Here is a 20,396-nt window from a genome sequence, read left to right as displayed (position 1 = left end):
TATTTTTCATAGAGATGGGATCTTGCTATATTGCCCAGGCTGGTCTTGAACTCTTGGTCTCAAGTGATCCTCCTGCCTCAGCCTCCCAAAACACTGGGATTATAGGCATAAGCCACCCACCCTGGCCCTCAGCTGCATTTTATGGCTAAGGAAACTGAAGATCAGACATAAAAGTAGCTAGGCAACCATGAGACTTAGCCTCAAATTGTGGGCAACTCAGTAGTAATTGGCAATGACTTTGATTTAAACTCAACCAAGAGTCAGGATGTGAATCCAGTGCTGAGACTCCAGGACTATCCTTCTGTAATATCATGCCATACAAGGAAGTGACAAAAGAGCTTGTGGAAAGCATGAAGCCTCATGGGTCCCACATTGGTGCCCAGTTCTGGGTGATGTATTTTAGGGTCCTCTTCATCCTCTTCCTCCCATCTGCAGGGGTGGTTCTGCCCCCATTACCCAGCTGTCAGCACTGGATCTCTCTCCATTTGCCAGCCCACCTGCCCTGACCTTGAGTCCTAATCTCAGGCCCTTGGGCTTGGTGGCTTGCTGCAAGGTGCTTCTCAAGCTCTGTCCACAGTTGAGAACTCTGTCCTGGCACAGACCTCATGTTTGTGCACCAGATCCAAGCTTTGTGACTTTGAATGAGGGATTCTCACATCTCATGGGCCATTTTTTAGGACCACAGGTTCAATTTCCCATTGTGCCATAACATACCAATACACCAAAACAGCAGGAGTTGCAGCAGAGAAAGATCACTGGTCAGGGAAATGAGGAGATGGGAGGAAACCTAAAATCTGCCTCCTCAAAAGGTTTGGGATGGATTTTTCCAGGGGTTTTTAAGAGGATGGGTGATTGGTTGAAGTGTGGGGATCCCTGATTGGTTGAGAAGCAAGAGGATGAAGTCTTGGGACAGGAAGATGAAGAAACTGCATGCCTGTCCTGAGTTGGTTTCTTGGTGGGGGTCTTCAGGTTGGTTAGCCATTCTGCTGGAATTCAGGATTTAAAACACACACACACACACACACACACACACATACACACATACCTTAAACAGTTATTGGGTTAAAAGGTGCAGTGTTAGAGATTTTATCTATAGGAACAATGAGGGAGCAGGTACTCAGTGTGCTATGTGACCCTTGAATAGTTAGCTACTGCAAGAAAGTGGGTTAAAGTGTACCCTGATCAATGTCTAACCATAATTCTGCCTAAAGCCGGGCTTGTAATTCTCGTTAACCCTGTGAGGGCCACTTCAGCCTCCTTCCAGCATCTTCTGAGTAATAGAGAAGAGTTCAGGAAGTTTCCAGCCAAGGTTCTTTCCAAGGGGTAGCTCAGGCATGCCTGGCTGGCTGCATCATAAAGAACAGGAAGTCCGTATTAGATGGTGGCCAATGTGCAGATGTGCAGTTTGGTGTGGCAGAGCCATGCCGGCTGAGCAGTGCTGGCTTCTCCCAAGTCCTAGCCCCAAACTCTAGACAACCCAGTACCACTGTCCTTTCTGCAGACTTACAGGACCAGTAATTGGGAATGCCTTTTATTTTGCCTTTACCAATTTGAGTTCAGTTAGGGAATCTGAGTGCCAGAGAGTGATCACAAGCTTTTCTGGCCTTTTGGGCCATATGACATCAATCATGCTATTTATTTATTTTGAGATGGAGTCTCACTCACTCTGTCACCCAGGCTGGAGCACAGTGTCATGATCTCTGTTCACTGCAACCTCCACCTTCCGGGTTCAAGTGATTCTCCTACTTCAGCCTTCTGAGTAGCTGGGACTACAGGCATGCACCACCACACCCAGCTAATTTTTGTATTTTAGTAGACACGAGGTTTTGTCATGTTGCTCAGGCTGGTCTCAAACTCCTGGACTCCCAAAGTGCTGGGATTACAGGTGCAAGCCCAATTATGGGATTACAGGTGCCTGCCCAATTATGGGATTACAGGTGCCTGGCCCAATTATGCTCTTTAAAGGATGTGGACACACCCGTCCTCTTCAGATCACTGTATGCAGTCTGAACGCTCTGGCCCTTTGGTGTTGAAGACACAGAATTAAATATAATTCACTACTCTTTTATAGTTTATCTATAATTGGGCCCTACCAACTCCTTTAATCCCAGGCAAAATGCAATGAAATGACAGTAGAAGGATGGAGGACATGCATGGACAGGGGAGTGAATGCAATGTTTTCACCCTCCCCGCTTTGCCAGCTTCTACACCAAAGGTTCTAAAGTCATTTTCAATACTTTCCTGGCTTTCTAATTTTAAGCTCTGAGGAAAGAATAAAGGCTATGAGCCAAGCAGTGACATCCATGTCTGAATTATCTTTATATCCCTGGCAGCATTTAGCTTGGAGCTCTTAGTAAATATGTAGATGGCACTGGATTGAATAACTAAGGAAGGTAAATTGTTAGAAGTTAAAGGCATTAGGCTGGGTGCTGGGAATACCAAGAACAATAAAATGCTTACTACTTACTTAGTTGAAGCTGTTGTAGAGAAAGGACTAATGGACCGATGTTTGAACTGTCAGAGTCGGGAGGACAGAAATAGCATGAGAGCTAGTAGATGTGAAGTAGTGGGTGGTAGGAAAGAGGGAATGCAGGAGAGGAGAGGAAGGCATGGAAGCACAAAAAAAAAAAAAAAAAGAAAGAAAGGAGGTAGGGAGAAAAGGACAAAGCCAACCTAGACATGCCTGACCCAGGCTACTTTTTAGCCACATTTTTTTCTTTTTTTTTTTTTTTTTTTTTTTAGACAGAGTCTTCCTCTGTCGCCAGACTAGAGTATAGTGGTGCGATCTCGGCTCACTGCAACCTCTGCCTCCTGGGTTCCAGCAATTCTCCTGCCTCAGACTCCCAGGTAGCTGGGACTACAGGTGCACGCCACCATGCCCAGCTAATTTTTTTGCATTTTTAGTAGACACGGGGTTTCACCATGTTGGCCAGGATGGTCTCCATATCTTGACCTCGTGATCCACCCACCTCGGCCTCCCAAAGCGCTGGGATTATAGGCGTGAGCCACCGCACCTGGCCTTTTAGCCAATTTTCTAACATCAAAGCCCTGATCCTCTATGACAGTCACAAGCTATCTATCAGGCTGGGTCATAAGGCTGGGATGGATTTTGTTTTCTTTTTATTCTTTATTATTTTTCTTTCTTTAGAGACAGATCCTTACTCTGTTGCCCAGACTGGAGTGCAGTAACACCATCATAGCTCACCGTAGCCTCAATCCCCTGGGTTCAAGTGATTCTCCTACCTCAGCCACCTGAGTTGCTGTGACTACAAGCATGCACACCCATGCCCAGCTAATTTTTAAATGTTTTCGTATAGATGGGATCTTGCTATGTTGTGCAGGCTGGTCTTGAACTCCTGGCCTCAAGCTATCCACCCAGCTCGGCCTCCCAAAGCATTGGGATTACAGGCATTAGCCACCGTGCCTAGCCTGGGTTGAATTTTAAAATGGTGAAAATAAACCAATATTATTCTTTTCAGTACATAGCAACAGCAACAAAAATCAAAAGAAAAGAAAAAAGTCCTCCCAACCCTGCTTCTGGGCTCTATAGTTCAAGCTGCTTTCATTCTGCGTTTCTTGACTTCTCTGAACTGCTCATCACACCACACTTCATCTTAATTCCTCATCTTGTATTAAGAAAAACGACTTGCATTGACTGGCAAGAGGATCCACATATTTAGAAGTTCTTACCACCGCCGTTCTTCAATTGAGATGTATCTTGAGGTCCATATTTGTAAATCCCATTTCTGAGAAGCGGTCATAAATAAAGCAGAAGATTGAAATGGAATTTTTAAAAGGACTTCAGGAGGAAAGCCATTATGCAACCGTCCGATTTAGTGAAAGAGAATGTTCATTTAAACTGGGGAGAGTCAGCTCACCATCTCCAGCACGGCAGGGAGAAACACTGAGAAAAACTCTCCTGATTTTCAGGACTGGTAGCTTGCTCCTCTGGGAGGAAGGTTACCAGAAAGGCCCGAAAATGATTGTTAGGATGCAAGTAACAAGTTAAAATGTTCTCTTTGCCAGAAACCTCTGTTGTTTTGAATCAGACAAAGGGCTAAAATTTGCCTGCGCTTGGATTACCAGATGGTGTTATTTACGTAATTTATGCGCTAAAGTTCCTCCAGTGTTGCTTTTAACAATGTAAATGGATTTAAATGGCTTCCTAAGTGACTTCCTTTTGATAAAAAGAAGAATTCCTGTCAGTAGGAAGGAAGACATCAGAGAGACATGCTCCAGAGGCAGTGGGACGTCACTCTCTGTGTTACAGAAACCACCATAGCTCTGCCCGTCTGGCTCAGCAAACCCAAACACTGACATTGCAACTGCAGCCAGAGAAAGTGAGGCAGTTACTGCAGGGCGCCCAGCAAAGAGAATCATGCTTAAGACCTGAACTCCCTGATTACTTGTAGGGAAGGGTTTTTGTTTGTTTGTTTTTTGTTGTTGTTGCTGTTGTTGTTTTTGACAGAGTCTCGTTCTGTTGCCAGGCTGGAGTGCAGTGGCACAATCTTGGCTCACTGCAACCTCTGCTTCCCGGGTTCAAGCAATTCTCCTGCCTCAGCCGTCCAAGTAACTGGGACTACAGGTGCACGCCACCACGCCCAGCTAATGTTTGTATTTTTGGTAGAGACGGGGTTTCACCATGTTGGCCAGGATGGTCTGGATCTCTTGACCTCGTGACCTGCCTGCCTCGGCCTCCCAAAGTGCTGGGATTATAGGTGTAAACCACTGCACCCAGCCCTAGGTAAGGGTTTTTAAAGGCAGAGAGGCAGAGGTTACAGGCAAAGTCAGAAATCAACACATGGAAGCTACACATTGTTTTGACCTAAAAAAGTAGGACTTTAAAAAAAAAAAAAAAAAAAAGAAAACAGACTTTCTCTCTTGTTGCCCAGGCTGGAGTGCAATGGTGTAATCTCAGCTCACTACAACCTCTGCCTCTCAGGTTCAAGCATTCTCCTGCCTTAGCCTCTCAAGTAGCTGGGACTACAGGCATGTGCCACCATGCCCGGCTAATTTTTTGTATTTTTAGTAGAGATGGGGTTTCACCATGTTGGCCAGGCTGGTCTCGAACTCCTGACCTCAGGTGACCCACCCCCCCCGCTTGGCCTCCCAAAGTGCTGGAATTAGAGGTGTGAGCCACTGCGCCCAGCCAAAAAGTAGGACATCTCGAAGCAGGACCCAAAGGTCTAAGGTGGAGTCAAAGATTTTCTGATTTGCAATTGCTCCAGGAGGCAAAACTTTGTCTAAAAATTTGAGGTCAGCAGGAAAGAATGTTAGTGCTTCCTCATGGACATGACCTCCTCCAGACCCCTTGGGAAGAAATTTAGAACAAAGCACTGTGGTCAGAGTTCAGTCCTCAACTCCCCCTTATCCGAGGGTTTACCTGCCAGCAAATCCATTGAGTGGGGTCTCAGTTTCTGAAAAACAACTCAGGAATGAATGCTAAGATGTTTATCTTTTTTTTCTTTTTTTCTTTTTTTGAAATGGAATCTGGCTCTGTCGCCCAGGCTGGAGTGCAATGGCACAATCTAGGCTCACTGCAGCCTCCACCTCCTGAGTTCACGCTATTCTCTGGCCTCAGCCTTCTGAGTAGCTGGGATTACAAGCACCTGCCACCACGCCTGGCTAATTTTTTGTGTTTTTAGTAGAGACAGGGTTTCACCATTTTGGCCTGGGTGGTCTCAAACTCCTGACCTCAAGTGATTCACCCGCCTCAGCTTCCCAAAGTGTTGAGATTACAGTCTTGAGCCACCATTCCTGGCCTATTATCTTTAGTTTCTATAGGGAACATCTCATGAGTAATTTCCCTGACTATTGTTTTAAGCCACTATTACCTTCTTGGTTATCAAGTTGCTCACTGACTTCTTAGGGCTAGCTAGATGCCTAGAATTTCCTATGAAGGAACTCAAGGTTTTCCTTTATTTCCATGCTTTGGGGGAAACGCCAGGCTCCAAAGAGGGATCCCCGCTGCATCTCACCTGAGGGAAAAAACAGGGATGCCCCCAGTATAGGGCATTCAGGTTCTATGGGGTCTGATGCTTCCACAGCCTGGGAGACCCTCTTGACGAATACAAAATTAGATACAAAGGTCAAGCCTTGAAAGGAGTCCGTGCAAATGAGGCTCCTGGTGCTGAAGTTTCTGGAAAGCCCATCTGTCCTCAGGAGATCGCTCTAGGGGCTGCTGGAGCCTGTGTGGCCCCAGAAATCCTTGTGAACCAGAATGTCAGGAGGTGCTGGTCACAAACACGCAGGGACCCATGAAAGCATTACTTAATCCTGGGCTCTGTGACTCCCCTGCACACATACCCTTTTTTAAGGGTTGAGCTTTAAAAAAAATATATTTTTTAATAATAAAAAAATTGGATTCGTAGGAAAATGGAGCAGAAGGTACACAGATTTCCTATATACACTCTGCCCCTCAACACATGCAAAGCCTCCCCCTTTATCAACATCCCCCATCACAGTGATGCATTTGTTATAATCAATGAACCTGCATTCACATAACATTATCACCCAAAGTCACAGTTTACAGTAGGGTTCACTCTTGGTGTTGTACATTCTGTGGGTTTAGACAAATATATAATGATGTGTATCCACCATTACAGCATCATACAGAGTAGTTTCACTGACCCCCAAATCCCTCTCTGTCCGCCTATTCATCCCTCTCCCCAACGCCTGGCAACCACTGATCTTTTCATTGCCTCCATAGTTTTACCTTCTCCAGAATGTCATATGTACAGTTAGAAAGTATGCTATGTGGCCTCTTCAGATAGGGATGAACTTTTTTCTCCTGTATTCCAAGCATACATGACAAAACATTGTGAAAATTCTGTTTTTGTCTTTCCTAAGGTAACCAAACCCAAATTCACCTGCTCACTCCTCTAAAGCCGGACTTGAGAAACAAGGGTTGATGGGAAGAAAGGCATGTGTATTTGGAGAGCTAGGAAACCAAGAAGATAATAGTGAACTGGTTTTCTGAAGTACTATCTTAAGTTTTTCAAGTTTGCTGGAGGGTTTTTTGGGGGTTTTGTTTGTTTGTTTGTTTGTTTTTGAGAAGGAGTCGTGCTATGTCGCCCAGGCTGGAGTGCAGTGGCACGATCTCAGCTCACTGCAAGCTCCCCCTCCTGGGTTCACACCATTCTCCTGCCTCAGCCTCCCGAGTAGCTGGGACTACAGGCACCCACCACCACGCCAGGCTAATTTTTTGTATTTTTAGTAGAGATGGGGTTTCACCGTGTTAGCCAGGGTGGTCTCGATCTCCTGACCTCATGATCCACCGGCCTCAGCGACCCAAAGTGCTGGGATTACAGGCATGCGCACTGTGCCCAGGCGGCTGGAGGGTTTTATGGGAGAGGGATATGGGGAAACTGTGTGTAGAGGCTGGGATCGAGAAGCAACTAGGACGGCAGATAATCTGGGCACCAGCACCAGTCTCCAGTGGTTGGGAACTTCTTCGTCCTTGGTTAGGTCCCAATGCTCCTGTAAAACTTTAACAAAACATAACAAAAAAGTGGTGTACCTGCTTCCCCTGTAATCCCAGAGTTAGTTTCAAAACTATATGATTGCTGCTTTGCATTTTATATCAGTGCTCTCAAATTATCCTAACCTGCATGCAAGAATGGGTAAATTTCTCTTAAACAAAAATGGACTACTTATGTTAGTTTCTTGTTGTTTCACTGTTACAGTAAGAGACAGTGGTGAAATCTCCGTTAACTTCAGGTATCTATGTGCATATGCTTTCAGGAAGAAAGCTTCTGAAAATAGACCACAGGCTTTCACAGGGAGAGTTTTATTTTTTACTTTATTTTATGTTATATTATGTTATATGTTATGTTGTGTTATGTTATGTTATGTTATGTTATGTTATGTTATGTTATGTTATGTTATGTTATGTTATTTTGAGATGGAGTCTTGCTCTGTCGCCCAAACTAGAGTGCAGTGGCGCGATCTCGGCTCACTGCAACCTCCACCTCCTAGGTTCAAGCAATTGCTCTGCCTCAGCCTCCCAAGTAGCTGGGATTACAGGCACCTGCCACCACACCTGGCTACTTTTTTGTATTTTTAGTAGAGAAGGGATTTCACTGGTCTCAAACTTCTGACCTCAGGTGATCCGCCCACCTCAGCCTCCCAAAGTGCTGCTGGGATGACAGGTGTGAGCCACCGCGCCCGGCCTACAAAATATTTAAAAATTAGACGTATTAGTGTTCAGCTGTGGTCCCAGGTTCTCGGTAGGCTGGGGCAGGAGGATTGCTTGAGTTCAGGAGTTTGAGGTTACCATGAGCTACAGTCATGCCACTGCACTCCAGCCTGGGAAACAGAGTGAGATCCTGTCTCTCTTAAAAAAAAAAAAAAAGAAGAAGAAGAATCAAAGGAAAAGATTAAAAAAAAACTTCTTTCTGCTGCCTAGAAAGGAGTTTTGGACAAATTAAAGGAAGTATTAATATGGCCAGCAGTGGTTCAGATCTGATCAGGTAGTGTCTATCTTCCATGATCTAGAAAACATTCCTACATTCATTAGGTGGGGAATTCCTGGCAGTCTCCAGATGATTCCTCAAGAAAGTCAACACTGGGGTAGGCAGTCTCTGCAGTCTGCTGTTTTCTGTTAGCAGAGGCCATAGTCCTGCAGACTGGGCCATGGTCTCTCGAGATGCCAGAGCTGAAAGAAACCTCTGCGATCGTCCTCTGTAATTTACAGATAAGAAAATAGTTCCGGGGGAGAATGCATGTGCCTGACTTCTGGGAGAAATGGAGCCAGTAGCCTTTCCCCACTAGAGAGTAAAATGATTGATCTTTCCTGGGTCTATCTCAGCTCGTGCTAGAGAACATCTCCCCACTGATTCCAGGGTGGGCTGGGCTGGCTGGTGTTGACGTACTGTAGGGTGGATTTGCAACAGAAGGGGTGCCAAGGAACAGCGTTCTTAGAAGCACCAGGGTGGTTCTGGGTTTGTGGGAAGAGAGGTTGGGCAGAGACTCAAATTTAGCTGGTGTTGAGTTCTATAAGGGCCCTTGGTTGAAGTACTTTAACTTTCTCTGCCTGGCATATTATATCCTCTAGTCTATTTTCTTTTCCTTTCTTTAATTTGTTCCTGTTTTCCCACCTCCTAGGCCCGCTCTCCAGAGAATTTCCCTGCTTACTCCCTCCAGCCCCTCTCCATTCATTAGTGTATGCACACATTCACTCATTGATTAAGAACTCAGAACTCATTGGGTACTTACTTATGTTCCAGGCACAGTGCTGGGCAGTAGGGACACAGGATGACACAGTTCTGTCCTCGTTGAGCTAACAGCCTAGTAAAGAACGGAGAAAGTAATTTTTTTGCACGCCCGTATGCTGGCAGCTCATAAAATTACAACTGTGATAAGCGCTATGCTGGCATGTTATAGGGAGCTCTGCTTTTATCTGGGGCTTCCTTAAGTAAGTACTGATGGAGCTGAAGGCCAAAGTTTGATTAGGAGTTAACTAGGCAGATGGGGAAGGAGTGTCCTGGATAGGAATGGGGCACAGGGAAGGATAAAAAGAAATACCTTGGGGTTGCGGGGAGCTGCAGAGATGAGGCTGCAGGGGGAGACTTTGAAGACCACATGAAGATTGAGGATTTATTTTCAGAGTGGTCGGTGGGAGCCATCGAAGTTTGCAGGGCCGTGGAATGGTCAGTTCCACCCTGGCTGCTGAGTGGAGGTCAGACTGAATGGAGTTGGATTCGGAAGTGATGGCTGTGGTCCAGATGGTCATAGCTTGCACCAGGGTGATGAGGGAGGAGAAGATGATCTGGTGGCCATAGTGGATGTGAAAGGAAGTGGATGCAGTTGAGCCATAGTGAAGAGGCATCATCTGCAGGACTTGGTGATGGATTGGCTGGCGCCTAGGGAGGAAGTGGTGAGGATGGTGCCTGGGTTTCTTTCTGGTATAAGCAGCTTCCTTGCTGAATTTGAGTGACGGGGGTGGTGGGGAGAGAGGACTCACCGTCTTTCTGCTCCAGGCCACCTGCTGTAATAGCATGCAGGCTCTTTCGAGAGAGCTGCCCCCTGTTAGTGCCTTGAAGATCCCAGGAAAAGTGGCTTTCACATAATCAGGGCACCCACTGTTCTCAATCTAATGACACGGTTGAAAACGCTCACTAGAATATTTTGGCTGCAAACCTACTTATGCCTGAATGATACTTCCTGCTGCTTTTGAGAAACTCCTGGCCTCTAAAAGTCATAGGACAAGACCAGACCTTGAATATTAGAATTCTGTGACATGAAGTGAGAGCAGCCCCCTTACTCTTAGGGCAGTGGATTCCAAAGTGGGGTACACAAGATGATGTGGACCATTAGAGGGACAAGAGGAATATATTAGCTCTCATATTCTAATGTTCTAATTTTTGGATTTCTATATATCTATAAATTTTTCATGTGTAAAGTATATTAGCATAGTAGTATGTGCATGTACTGAAAAATGAATAAAGTAAACATATTGGAGAAGGTATGCTTTACATTTTTAAACATCAAAAGTGTTTGGAGCCCATAGCCTATGAGAATAGTGAATATAAATGAACCAGTCATGTTGGTTTTGATGGCTTGGCCTCCTCTTTCCTCCCTGGCTGCCTAGGCTCCTCAGTGACAGGTGCCCAGGGGAGCAGGTGGCCTGCACAGCACCTGGCACCCTGCATCCTCATTTGTTGCCTGTGGCTCTTCCTGGGGTCCCTGAAGCTACTATCCAGCTGTCCAGGCTGTGGCAGAGCACAACCCTTGCTTAAATTCTTTCAGCTTCTGTAAAATTGAGTCATCAGATCACAACCCTGGAAACGATATTAGAAGCCTTCTAAGCTGGTGGCTCCCAAATGTGGCTACACATCTCAATCCCATGGGGGACCTTTTTACATACAACCCCAGGTGCCTCAACTTCATCCCTGGGGAATGTGATTTATAGGGCTGGGGTGGGATCCAGGTGTTTGTAATGTTATTTCATTTTATGGATGGATGGGTGGATGGGTGGATGGGGGGATGGGTGGGTGGGTGGATGGATGGATGGATGGATGGATGGATGGATGGATGGATGGATGGATTGACAGGGTCTTGCTCTGTCACTCAGGCTGGAGTGCAGTGGCATCATCACAGCTCACTGCAGCCTTGAATTCATGGGCTCAAGTGATCCTCCTGTCTCAGCCTCCTGAGTAGATGAGACCATCACCCTGTGCCACCACACCTGGCTAATTATTTAATGTTTTTTGTAGAGGCTGTGTCTCGCCATGTTGCCCAGGCTGGTCTTGAACTCCTGGCCTCAAGTAATCCTCCTGCCTCAGCCTCCCAAATTGCTGGGATTCCAGTCATATGCCACTGCACTGGGCCTAGTGAAAGGATTTATTAAATGATGAAGTTGAATGTATGAATAAAACATGTATCAAAAGATGTAATTAAACCAACGTGCCACTGAAGACTCTCCAAAATGGTGAAAATCAATCCCACCCATTGACATTCATCTCCCATAGTGTCTCTTCTTCCAGGATCATCAACTGTCAGGAAGCAGAACAATGTGTCCTGCCTAAGACTCCCCAGCCCCCAGAGTCTTGTGATGGTTTCTTTTGCCTCATCCCTCCCATATTCCAGAGGCTTGGGTAGGTTTAGGCAGGCTTTTTGGCCTAGTGAATGAAGCTGCAGTATATCCAGTGGCTAAGAAAGTCCCTGAAGACTCTCCAAAATGATGAAAATCAATCCCACCTGTGGACATTCACCTCCTATAGTGTCCTCTTCTTCCAGGACCATCAACTGTCAGGAAGCAGAACAATGTGTCCTGCCTAAGACTTCCCAGCCCCCAGAGTCTTGTGATGGTTTCTTTGGCCTCATCCCTCCCACATTCCAGAGGCCTGGGTAGGTTAGGGCAGGCTTTTTGCCCCAGTGAATGAAGCTTCAGTATATCCAGTGGCTAAGCAGGAAAGCTAGGAGTCATTCATAACCCTCCTTCTCCTTCCAAGCCATATCCAATCTATTGTTGGTGATTTTGCCTATTAAAATTCCCTCAGCCAGGCATGGTGGCTCACGCCTGTCATCCCAGTACTTCAGGAGGCTGAGGCAGGTGGATCACTTAAGGTCAGGAGTTCAAGACCAGTCTGGCCAACATGGTAAAACTCCATCTCTACTAAAAATACAACAGTTAGCCAGCCATGGTGGCACACACCTGTCATCCCAACTACTGGGGAGGCTCAGGCAGGAAAATTGTTTGAATCTGGGAGGTGGAGGTTGCAGTGAACCAAGATCATGCCACTGCCCTCCAGCCTGGGTGACAGAGCAAGACTGTCTCAAAAAAAAAAAAAAAAAAAAAAAAAAAAAAAAAAAAAAACCTTCAAATTTATCTACATCTCTATTTTGTTGCTGTCGCTAAAGCTGTCAGCTCTTCTTCCCTGCAAAATAGCAAGGCCTTCTTGTTTTCTCCATCTCCCCTCTTCATGCTGCCAGTCTTTTCCCCACAGTTCAGCCAGAGTGATCTTTTCAAACCCAAACCCTTCAGTGGCTTCTCATTACAACAAAGATCAATTTCTTTTTAACATGACCTCCAGATCATTGCCTGGTGTGAACCCTGCCTGCCTCTCCAATGTTTTCCACTTCTCTCCTCTGTTCCATCCCTACTTTCTGAATCCATTTTTGGCGTTCCAGCCACATGGCTATTCTTTCAGCTCTTTGAATATCCTCTGTGTATCTGTGTATCTATTGCTGTGTAAGCCCAAATTTAGTGCCCTCAATAACAATTGATTTGATTAAGATTCTGAAGTTTGGAAGTTTGGGCTGGGGTCAGCCAGGTGGTTCCTCTGCTCCACATGGCGCTGGCTGTGCTCATGCATGCACTGGCACGCACGCACGCACTGGCACGCACTGGCACGCACGCACGCAACGGCATGCACGCACGCACGCAACCCATTGATGGGTTGTCTTGGGGGTGTCCAGTCTCACATGGCCTCACTCCCATGCCTTGGTCTTCAGCCATGATGTCTGGAATAGCTGGACCTCTATTGCTCCATTGTCTTTTATCCTTAGCTTCCTTACAGCCTGATGGGCTCAGAATTCCAAGAGGAAGAAAATGCAAGCCGCAGAGTCTCTAAGGCCTAGTCTTGGGTTGTGTGAGACGTCACATCTGCATTCTGTTAATCAATGGAAGTCGTAATAAAGTCAGCCCAGATTCAAGGGGAAGGGAAATAGGTTCAGCCTTTTTATAGGAAGAGCAAAAAAGTCACATTGCCAACGAGCGTGGGTGGAATTGTTGCTGCCATCTTTGAGTACTGTCCAGCACACTCTGCTCTCTCCTTCACAAGGTCATTGCAACTGTGCTGGCTGCCTCTGGGCTTGGGTCTGCTGCCCACTTCCTCTACTCAGCTCAGCCTAGCCCTTCAGACTTCACCTTAGTATCCTTTCCTGGGGGATACTTTCTCTGAGCCCACTGGCTGCATCCCCGTGTTACATGCTAGATTTTTAGCCCTGTGTTGTTTTCCCTCAAGGAAAAGCTCCCTTTGTGATGGTGCATTTCCGCCTGTGATTCTTTGATTAATGCATTTCCCTTGCTAGATTACCCACTTCATGACAGCAAGGACCTTGTCTGCTAGCACCTCTCATTTCATCCCCCTGCCCTGCCCAGTAGGCCCTGAATGGATCATTTTTTGATGAACAAATAAATTAATAGATGAGTATCTGTTTCTGGAGTCACCATACCTCCTGGAGGCCCATATCCATTTAAGCATGGCCACTTCCCAACTTCCCTAGCACGGGGTCACCGAGAACCCTGCGGTGGGTTCTTTGCCCCCAGGAGGGATCCCAGAGCTTGGAGCGTGCCCTCCACTTGGCCCATTCCAACCCATCTGGAAGGAGTCCTGCCTCCACTGTCTGAGGAGCCACAGCCTGGGGTGCTTTCCATTTGGGCACTTCCCTCTGCTCTTCCTTCTTGGCATCAGAGACATGCCAATCAGGGTCTGGTTCCCACCTTTCTCTGCATTTCCCTTCAGTATCATTTCTTCAGCCCGCCTAGGAACTCGCCATGTGGGCTGGTAAACATTGATGTAGAGAACAGATCCACAGGACCCTTTCTTGGGACCAGCTGTACTTGGGATACTCATAGCTGGGTCTTATGTGTGGTAGAAACATAAACTGGATCGCTCCCTTTAGAGGGAGGGTGCCCCTTTTGCTTCCAGACCTCTTGGGTGGACTCGGAGGCCAAGGTTGGATATCACTCCTTCTGGGAATACCCCTCCATAGGGGACTTAGCTGGACTGTTGGTTTATTGCTAAGGCTCAAAGCCTTCAGTCCACTTTCTTGCATTTCTTTCCTTCTGCTATGTAGGCCTGGTTGCTTAACCACTGGCAGACTTCACATCAGCTTATCGTCACTTAGAGCCAGCCCATGAGCTCTGCCGGTGATCACTGCCAAGCAACATAGAGCAGAGCCTTGGACCTAGAGAATCACTTGTCTCCCAGGCATCTTCCAGCGTCCCTTGCACAGCCATGCTGCCACATGGCTTTGTGCAGCAGCAGGCTTTGACCTCCTACCCTAGGATATCATTGGTGCCACTCCAGATCCATGGAACTTCCTCTGGATATACGCATACACCCAGCTCTGTCCTCACTGTTTCCCCTGATCATTGTGGTTACAATGCAGGTCAGAGGTGCCAACCAGGCACCTGGAGTGAGGGACAGGGCTGTGGCTGAGGAGGAGCCAAGCGGTCTACAGGCTGTTGGTCAGCTCTCCCTGGGCAGGAGAAGCCAGTGCCTGCTGCTGTCACATGTGGTGGAGGGTGTGGTTCTGACTTCTCCCCTTACTGACTGTGGGGTTATAAATCACTTACTCCGCCTCTCTTACCCTCAGTTTCCTCATCTGTGATGAGCTGATGAGGGAGTTGGTGTTTGGTGTTTTCTGTCATTACTGGACTGGTCCTGGGGTCTGGAGCAGGCAGAGCGGGTATACTGGCCTCTCTAAGGGGAGGGAGCTGTGAAAGTGGAGAGCAGAGGAGAGGAGAGGAGAGCAAGAGGAGACGTCGTTTTCTGTCTCACCCAAGAGGTGCTGCTAATGATAGTTCATGCTTAGGATTTTAAATCCAGTCTGAGTCACTGGAGGTGATGAGCTAAAGTGCAGAGTAGGCTGGGGCAGGCAGGATAATGACCACAATGCATGCCCGGCAATGGCAATGTTGTGGGCATCCAGGCCAGCAGCAGGATTCCTGGGCAGGCACTGACCCTGGCAGTTCACCCTGGGCTTGCTAGACCCCACAGTGGGGCATGCCTTCAAGACATCTGCCAGCCCAGGAGCCCCTCAGTCCTCCCCAGACTTTACAGGGAGAGCTGAGGGACCCTAGGTCAATGCCCACTGAGTGTGCTGGCTGATATCCACACCACAGAGCCCAGGACAGGAAGCCCATGTCTCTGCCACACAGGACAGATGTGCTGAGCTTCCTGCCACATATCTGTTTACCATCTCCCTCCCCTTGCTTAAAAGGCTTGGTGTCCAACACAGGGCTAACACAGCCAACATCTGGCTTCTCCATCCTCTCACCTCCACTCCTAACAGCTACATCCACTTGAACCCTCTTGGCAGTTTGGCTGCACCCCAGGCGTGAAACCCATTCTGACCTTGGTCTGGATGGTTTATGGAGGATGTGGTGCCAAGTCAGCCTGGCTTGTGGGTTCTGTTCCCACTTGGCACCTCCGTTCTCATGATAGGGTTTCAGGCTTTTGCTAAGGTCTCTTATGCACCTGTGTCTGTCATCCCTGCTAAGTAATGAGTTCTTGAAGAGCTCTGCTTTGCTTCCATCTGTCCTCCTGAGCCTCCCCAAACAGATTCACCCCTGCATCTACTTTCCCCCATCTCTCTATCTGTCTGTCTGTCTGTCTATCTATCTATCTATCTATCTATCTATCTATCTATCTATCTATCTATCTATTTTTATAACGGCTTTGTAGATATATTCACATACCCTTACAATTCGTCCATTTGAAGTGTGCCACTCAATGGTTTTTTCAGTATGTTTGAGCTGTGCAAAGTTCACCACAGTCAATATTAGAATGTTTTGATCACCCTAAAAAGAAACCCCAAACCCATTAGCAGTCACTCTACCTTCCTCCAGCCCCCCCCACCCACCACCTCCCAAGCAAGCATCAATTTATTTACCAGACATGTGATATAAATGGAATCATAGAATATATAGTCCTTTGTGACTTGCTTATTTTGCTTAGCATGCTTTCCAGGTTTATCCATATTGTAGCATGTATCAACATTTCATTTTTTCCCAAATAATATTCCATCATATGGATATGTTACATTTTGTTTATGCATTAATCAATTGTTGGACATTTGCTTAATTGAAAGTCATGAATTTTTACTCTAAGAGTTTTATAGTTTTAGCTCTTGGTTTAGGCCATTGATCCATTTTGAGTTAATTTTTCATATGGTGTGAGGTAGGAGCCATGTCCATTCTTTTGCATGTTGTCCCAGCACAATTTGTTGAAGATATTATTCCTTATCCCAGTGAATTGTCTTGACACCCTTGTTGAAAGTTAGTTGACCATAAGTGTGAGAGTTTATTTCTGGACCTCAGTTCTATTCTATTGATCTGTATGTCTGTCCTTATGCCAGTACCACACCATCTTGACTATAGTAGCTTTGTATTAAATTTTGAAATTGGGGAGTGAAGTCCTCCCAGTTTGTTCTTTTCAAGGTTGCTTTAGCTATTTGAGGTCCCTTGTTTTTCCTTATGAACTTTAGGATCTGCTTGTTAATTTCTTCAAGGAATCCAGCTGGGATTTTTATAGGGATTGTGTTGAATTTTTAGATCAATTTTGGGTATATTACCATCTTGACAATGTTAATTCTTCCAGTCCTTGAATGTGGTACATCTTTTCATTCATTCCCTGAGTCTTGCAACATCATTGTGAGACCCTGATTCTTTATATATTGTCCATCCCTTGAAATTCAGCTGCCTTGTTTTAGTCTCTAAGACACCAATTTCTTGTCTCTATTCTCAGGCCCTTTGCCAACATTTAGCCTCCTTGACTTCCTTCCGTGGCCAGCAGCTGGGTCTAACCTAACATGCTAGGGCATCTAGCTGTCCAGTCCCAGATCAAAGAAGTCTGGAACATCTATTCTCTGCTAACCACTTAGCCTACAGTTCCTCCTGGAAGAAGCAAGCAAAGTGAGGATTCTTGCTTTATGGGAGAATTTTCTATCTGTATCATTTCCCCGTAGTATAACCAAAGTTGGGAAATAGAAACAAAACATCATACACACCCAAACAAATTTTGCCACCAAATTCAGTCAACAAAAGTCAAGAAGGGGGTATGCCGACACTCAAGAGTGTCCCAGTATTCTTGCTATGGCAGTTACTGGGAGACTAAAGGTGGAATGGCTTGAAGTGACTCATCTTGGAGAAAACCTACCTGAGTCAGCTCACCTGCAAAAACTGTCACTTATGCAGAGCATACAGTGTCTTCACAGCAGAACAGCCTCACAGGTCCCTCACAGAAACTTTTCTGTCATTTTCCTTTTTTTCTACTGGTACTGGGAACTTCATTTCCATAAATTAATTTTTTCTTGACAATAAGGTTTTTATTTTTTTATTTTCCCACCTGGACCAAGAGAAGTTGGATGGTCCAGCTTTCCTTTTGGAGCAGGGCCTTACAGCCTAGGTGCCTGCCATCCCCGTGCAGAGGGATGGGAAGTCCCACGTCCTTGGGCTTTTGCATCCCTCAAAGGCAGCCATCATTGCAGCCTTCCTTCTGAATAGTTCAGTAATAGCAAGCGACAGCTGCTCATGATGGCATTGGAGTGGATGCTTCCAGAAGGCTTGGCATCTGTACCCACAGGACTCCAAAGTAGAGCATATTAACAGTGTAGAACTAGGCTGGGAGTAGTGGCGCATGCTTGTAATACCAACACTTTGGGAGGCCTAGGTGGAAGAATCGCTTGAGGCCAGGAGTGTGAGACCAGCCTGGGCAACATAGTGAGACCTCATCTCTACAAAAAATATTTAAAAATTAACTGGGCATGGAGGCACATACCTGTAGTCCCAGCTACTTGGAAGGCTGAGGCAGGAGGATCACTTGAAGCCAGGAGTTGAAAGTTACAGTGAGCTATGATTGCACCACTGCACTCCAGTCCGGGTGACAGAGAGAGACCCTGTCTCAAAACAAAACACACCACAGAACTAAATCATTATACACAGCTTGTGCTGATATGAATAAAGAAGATCTGTTTCTTAGTATGAATTTTCCATTCTACATTGGCAGGGCATAGCTTCAGCCAGGTGGGAAAGGCAACCTTCAGGAATGCCAGTTGTGCCTTATTGAGAACTTAAGAAAACTCTTGTGCTGCCATGGCCAGCTTAGGTTTATGGGCCTTTCGTACCTAGGGGTGGATTTTATATTCTGAGCTGTTGTTTCTATAAGAATTCTCACAAGCCTCTTTTTTGTATGTTTTAGTCAGGTTATGTTAGACCACACAGCAGTAACAAACCAGCCTTGAACTTTCATTGGCTTGCTTTATTTATTTATTTATGTATTTAGAAACAGACTCTTGCTCTGTCAACCAGGCTGGAGTGCAGTGGCGCGGTCTCAGCTCACTGCAACCTCCACCTCCCAGGTTCAAGTGATTCTTGTGCCTCAACCTCCCGAGTAGCTGGGATTATAGGCGCATGCCATCATGCCTGGCTAATTTTTCTATCTTTATTTTTTTTTGTTGTTTTTTTTTTGTTTGTTTTTGTTTTTTGTTTTTTTTTTGAGACGGAGTCTGGCTCTGTAGCCCGGGCTGGAGTGCAGTGGCCGGATCTCAGCTCACTGCAAGCTCCGCCCCCTGGGTTTACGCCATTCTCCTGCCTCAGCCTCCCGAGTAGCTGGGACTACAGGCGCCCGCCGCCTTGCCCGGCTAGTTTTTTGTATTTTTTAGTAGAGACGGGGTTTCACCGTGTTCGCCAGGATGGTCTCAATCTCCTGACCTCGTGATCCGCCCGTCTCGGCCTCCCAAAGTGCTGGGATTACAGGCTTGAGCCACCGCGCCCGGCCTTCTATCTTTAATAGAGACGGGGTGTTATGCCCAGACCGTTTATTCCCCGAAGAAGACCACCAGAGTCCAGAGTCAAAGCTAAGCAGCAAGGATCTTTATTACAGGTTCGAACCTGGAACTCTCCCTCGCTCGTGAAACGAGACGGGCAGGAGAGCTCCCCCACTCAGCTCCGAACAATGTTATATAGTCTAAGAAAAGTGGGCATAGAGTTATTATACAAATCAGATATATGATTGGCTAGTGTTTGAACAAGGCGATTTGGCTAACTATGATTGGTTCCTGCCATTTCTGATATTTTGGTTCAAACTTTGAGGCGGGAGAGCAGGTTTATGGCAGCAAGAGTTTATCTTACTTAAACACGTCTTGTGACCTTGCCTCAGAACTTACAAAATCTCTGGTATGTGCAAAACAAAATCTCTGGTACGTGCAGAAAACCAGGTACTCACAGAACTTACGAAATCTCTGGTATGTGCAAAGATTAGAGAGCAGAACAAGGGTGTAGCGGGTGGGGGGCGGGTACACATCTATCTTTGTGTCCTTTCAGGGGTTTCACCATGTTAGCCAGGCTGGTCTCTAACTCCTGAACTCAAGTGATCTGCCCACCTCGGCCTCCCAAAGTGCTGGGATTACAGGCATGAGCCGCCGTGCACAACCTCTCATTGGCTTTATATATTAAAATGTATTTCACATGTATGCAAAGTCAGCTGAACCATTGCTTTTGGGCTTGGGGAGGGGGCATAGCCTCTGGGAATTTCTTTTTCAGGCTGATGAAATCTTTGTACCCCTAGGTATGGCTCTGTGGGGGCAGCATGGAGGTCCTTCCTTGCTCACGGGTGGCCCACATTGAGCGGAAGAAGAAGCCATATAATAGCAACATCGGCTTCTACACCAAGAGGAATGCTCTCCGCGTTGCTGAGGTCTGGATGGACGATTATAAGTCTCATGTGTACATAGCGTGGAACCTGCCGCTGGAGGTAGGGATCACCAGCCTTTCCCCACCACCCCAGAACAGTGATCCTTACTATTTGGTCACGATTTCTTTAATAAACCAATCGTTCCTCCCCAGAAAATGCTCATGCTTAGAAAAATTATGAATGCATTTCAAAGGGGTTCACAGATGTCTCAGCTTTAGAACTCCTGCCTAACGCGAGGGCTAGCACAATGGAAATGTCTTTAAATCCACTTACAGAGATTAGAAGAGTCTTATTGTGTTAATCCCAGTCTTATTATGTTAATCTGGCTGCCCTGCTCTTGATCATATGCTATGTCCACAAAGTTCTTTCCCAGATATTTGGCAGCAGACCCTTCATCCTGTCACTGTGTGTGACTTCCCGTGGAGCTCCAGCTGCCCTGTGTCGTATGCTTTTACTCTATGCCAAATCCCC

At 46.4% G+C, this 20,396-nt stretch overlaps 1 protein-coding gene across 4 annotated transcripts in view; it reads left to right on the top strand.

The window, feature by feature from the left end:
- GALNT17 (polypeptide N-acetylgalactosaminyltransferase 17) overlaps positions 1-20,396 on the top strand; it is a 606,009-nt gene that overhangs the window by 536,544 nt on the left and 49,069 nt on the right. For 3 of the 4 annotated variants that reach the window (XM_011715329.3, XM_071095315.1, XM_071095317.1), the window contains one exon: positions 19,800-19,985. The exons of the other annotated variant lie outside the window; for it this stretch is intronic. In XM_011715329.3, the coding sequence (XP_011713631.2) occupies positions 19,800-19,985 (186 nt within the window). The remainder of the gene's footprint in view (positions 1-19,799; positions 19,986-20,396) is intronic. 4 annotated transcript variants of the gene reach the window in all.

Source organism: Macaca nemestrina, chromosome 4 (assembly GCF_043159975.1).
Source record: "Macaca nemestrina isolate mMacNem1 chromosome 4, mMacNem.hap1, whole genome shotgun sequence".
NCBI lineage: Eukaryota > Metazoa > Chordata > Mammalia > Primates > Cercopithecidae > Macaca > Macaca nemestrina.
The sequence above is the reverse complement of the archived record's forward strand: the minus strand, read 5'-3'. Positions and strand labels throughout refer to the sequence as shown.